The 4040-nt window shown below is 59.8% G+C and overlaps 1 protein-coding gene across 1 annotated transcript in view; it reads left to right on the top strand.

The window, feature by feature from the left end:
• Nucleotides 1-4034, top strand: part of GRID2IP (Grid2 interacting protein) — a 36318-nt gene extending 32284 nt beyond the window's left edge. Inside the window, exons 17-22 of the mRNA XM_033518008.1 lie at nt 68-234; nt 695-781; nt 1152-1281; nt 2500-2618; nt 2945-3109; nt 3535-4034. Of these exons, the coding sequence (XP_033373899.1) occupies nt 68-234; nt 695-781; nt 1152-1281; nt 2500-2618; nt 2945-3109; nt 3535-3606 (740 nt within the window). The 3' untranslated portion in view covers nt 3607-4034. The remainder of the gene's footprint in view (nt 1-67; nt 235-694; nt 782-1151; nt 1282-2499; nt 2619-2944; nt 3110-3534) is intronic.
• The last annotated feature ends 6 nt before the right edge of the window (nt 4035-4040 follow it).

Consider the following 4040-nt stretch of genomic DNA (forward strand, 5'->3'; position numbering starts at 1 on the left):
GGGCCAGCAGGGCAGGGCCAGCAGGGCAGGAGGGGCTGTGCTGCTGGGGATGGTGACCCTGCCCTCCTCCTGCCCCAGATGCTGGCTGTACCCGAGTACAAGATCCGCCTGCGCAGCCTGCACTTCAAAACCACCCTGCAGGAGAAGACCGAGGAGATCAAGGCCAGCTACGAGTGCATTTGCAAGGCCTCCCTAGAGCTGAAAAGCAGCAAGAAGCTGGCGAAGATCCTGGAGGTCAGAGCGGTCCCTCCCTCCATGGTCACCCTCAGTGTCCCACAGGAGCTTCCACGGCAGCTCCAGCCCCTGGGAGTGTCCCACACCGGGCACCCCCACACTGCCCATCCCCTGAGGAGGGGTCTCTGTGCTCCTGGGATGGACCAGAGAGAACAAATCCCACTGCAGTTCCTCCGTGACCCTCCGGAGATGAGCTGCCCCAAATTGCTGTTAATTCATTGGGTTTGAACAAAAAAAGGCAGGTGGGATAAACGAGGTCGCTGTGCTCAAAGGCATTTGCAGATGAGTGATCAAACTCCTGGCCAGTGACCCCCCAGCAATTCCTGAAATCCTTGGGGACAGTGTTTGTCTGCACATTGATGGGTGGAGAGCAGGAATTGAGAGTCGCAGGAGCTGGGAGATGGGAGGACACGGCTGCAGGAGGCCAGCAGCCCCTCATTCCCTGCTTTCCTCTCCCCAGTTCGTGCTGGCCATGGGAAATTACCTGAACAACGGGCAGCCCAAGACCAGCAAAACCACGGGATTTAAAATCAACTTCCTCACCGAGGTAAGGAGAGCCAGCCTCGCTCCTGGGAGCTCCCTGTGCCCATGAGCTGCTCCCACAGGAGACCCCAGGGAGCCAGAGAGGGGTGCAGGGGGCTGGGTTGATGCACAGGGGGCTTCAGAGAGGCTCTGCTGTGGGTCTGGGGTCCTGCCCGCCTCAGCCAGGGCCCAGCTGTGGTGGGAGCAGGTCCTGGCCTGCACTGGGGCTGCTGAGGGGTGGGGACAGCCCTGGGCTGCAGGAGGGGACATCTCCACACCCCCAATCTGGGCACACGTGGTGTGGCAATGTGGAATGTCCAGTTTAACCATTATAACCACGGGAGCTGGGTCAGGGGGTGTGCAGGGGGGTCCTCACTTGTTCTGCTTCGCTGCAGCTGAACACCACCAAGACTGTGGATGGGAAATCCACCTTCCTGCACATTCTTGCCAAATCCCTCAGCCAACACTTCCCAGAGCTCCTGGGCTTTGCCAAGGATCTTCCGACAGTGCCGCTCGCCGCCAAAGGTAAAGGAGCGTGTGGCTCTGGGTTTGGTTTGGGTCTGGGGTCAGCCAGGAGCTGCTCAGCCTCGGCAGGAGCAGGATGGGAGCCAGAACAAGTGAGGAGAGGTCCTGAGCACGAGGAGAGCTCGGTGACAGTGAGGTGCCACCATCCCACGCTGCCACACCTGGCGCGGCAGAGACACGCTGGGAGTGCACAGGGAGCCCGGGGATGGTGTGGCCCAGCCTCCATCCAGGTGTGCAGGTGATGCTGCAGGTGCCAGCACTGCCATGGTCAGTGTGGGGCACAGGGAGCAGCACCTCGGGGAGGGGTCACAGGTCAGTCACAGCTGTGTCGTGTCGAGTAAGGACCCAAAGCTCCATTTTCTGCAATAAAAACCACTCACACACATTCTGGAGCTGCTCTCCACCCACTGCTGCTGTGGGGCTGCTCAGGTGTCACACAGGACACGGCCTCAGGCTGTGCCAGGCAGGTTTAGGTGGGACTTTAGGGAAAATTCCTTCCTGGAAATGCTGCCCAGCCCTGGCACAGCTGCCCAGGGTGGAGTCCCTGTCCCTGAAGGGATTTAAAATCTGTGTGGATGTGGCACTTGGGGACAGTGCTTGTGTTGGCAGTGGAGCAGCTGGACTGGATCACCTGAGGGGGCTTTCCCAACCTCGATGATTCCATAATGCTGTGATTTTAAATGAAGCACTGAATCTCTACAAAGCACGAGCTGTATTCCCTTTGCACACCATCCCCTGCTGTTTGTGAGCAATTCCCTTGGGAATTAGTGCTACAGTGGATAAATAAAGGAGCGAATTCCGGCCTGGAGCTGTAAATTTCCACTTGAGGAAGGTCTGTACCTGGAGCTTTCCCAGCTGGAGTTTGTATCTGGCCTAACTCTTAAATAACCCTTCTGTCCCTGGAGGCTGCCCAAACTCCTGCCAGTGTGTCCCCCCTTGTCCTGCTGTCCTGTGTCCCTCCTGTCCCCTCTGTGAGTCCCCTGTGCTCCTGTCCTTGGAATGTTCCAGGCTCCTTTTGGCACTCCTGCCCTCTCCAGGTGAGGAGCTCCTGGCACCTCTGCTCCCAGCAGGACGCTCTGGTTGTCCAGCCTGCCTGGACAGCAGGACATTGGTGCCGAGCAGTGCGGACAGACAGACAGACAGACAGACAGACAGACTGACCCCCGGCCACGGGCACACAGCCAGGCCCCGTGTGCCAGCCCTGCTCTTGTCCTGCAGTGAACCAGAGGACGCTGACAGCCGAGCTGAAGGAGCTGCACAGCACGGTGGGTGACATCCAGAAGGCGTGTCACAGCATGCCGCCCACCGCCGAGGACAGGTTTGCCATTGTCATGAGCGTATCCTTCCTTGGGAGGGGACATCCCCGGGGAACCTGCCGTGCCTCGGGGGCTCCTGCACAGCCAGGGCTGGCTCTGACCCCGTCCCTCAGCTCCCCCAGCCCTCAGCCAGGACGGGGAGCGGGTTTTGGTGGCACAGCCCCAGTGCCAGGGAACGTGCTGGGACATCTGTCCTTGAGAGCTGTGCTGGCAGCAGCTCCACACGTGCCTGTGCAGCGGCTCCCCGCTGCCAGCAGGGCTGGAACCCTGCCATGTGATAAGAGATCGATAAGGGCTCCTGATCCCGGCCATGGAGCAGCTCTTTGTCCTTAAGCCGGTTCCTGCAGTCCTTCCTGGAGAGCGCCCAGCCCGCCATGCGCTCCCTGGACGAGCTGCAGCACAAGGCCATGGAGGAGTTCAGCAAGGTGCTCTCCTTCTTCGGGGAAGACTCAAAAATGACAACCTCCGAAGCCTTCTTCGGCATTTTTGCAGAGTTCATGAGCAAGTTTGAGGTGAGTTGAAGCTTCCCAAGGGGTTTTCCAGCAGGCAGTGTCAGTGTGATTTGTGTGGGAGTGGTGGGAGCGGGATGGGGTTTTGTGAGCAGCTGTACCTGAGTAAGGGGTTGCTGATGAGGTGGAATTTTTCTGACACAGAAATCATCTGGCCAGGGTGGGACACTGGGGGAGGCCTGAAGAGCAAGGCCCAGGGGACAGTGATGTGATTGTCCATAGAATCCTGGAATGGTTTGGGTTGGAAGGGACCTTAAAGATCACCCCGTGTCCATGGGCGGGGACACCTTGCACTGTCCCAGGGGTGCTCCAAGCCCTGCCCAGCCTGGTCTTGGATGCTTCCAGAGATCCAGGGGCAGCCACAGCTGCTCTGGGCACCCTGAACTCGCTGCTGTCCCCACACTCAGCGTTCCCTCTCTGTCCCACAGCGGGCTCTCAGTGACGTGCAGGGGGGCGAGAGCCAGCGCAGCCCCAGGATGACCTCTCCCCTGGCCTGGTGACGGCCCGTGGCCACCTGAGGTGCAGCAATTCATTGCCAACAAAGTGCAATTTGCTCCTGTCCAGTCTGGTTGTAAATACGCTGCTGCCACCTGCTACCACCCAGCAGAGTCACAGACAGAGGGGTCGGGGCAGGTGGACACTGAGAAGGCACCGCAGGTGACAGAGGGTGACGTGAGGGTGACACGAAGATGAACCCTGCACTGCTCCTGGCAGAGCTTCCTTAGCACCCTCCATCTCCAGGGGATCACTGAGCCAAGGGCTTCGCTTCCATCTGGTAAAACCCCTCTGTCCCGTGTTTCCCAAACACCTGGAGCTGGCAGCAGCAGCTGCTGGAGACCTGCACACCCACCACAGCCCTGTGTCCCACCCCTGGCTGTCTCTCAGCTGTCTGGATGTCCCCAGGAGGGAGGGACAGCATCCCCCGGCCTGTGCA

Source organism: Parus major, chromosome 14, assembly GCF_001522545.3.
Source record: "Parus major isolate Abel chromosome 14, Parus_major1.1, whole genome shotgun sequence".
NCBI classification, from domain to species: domain Eukaryota; kingdom Metazoa; phylum Chordata; class Aves; order Passeriformes; family Paridae; genus Parus; species Parus major.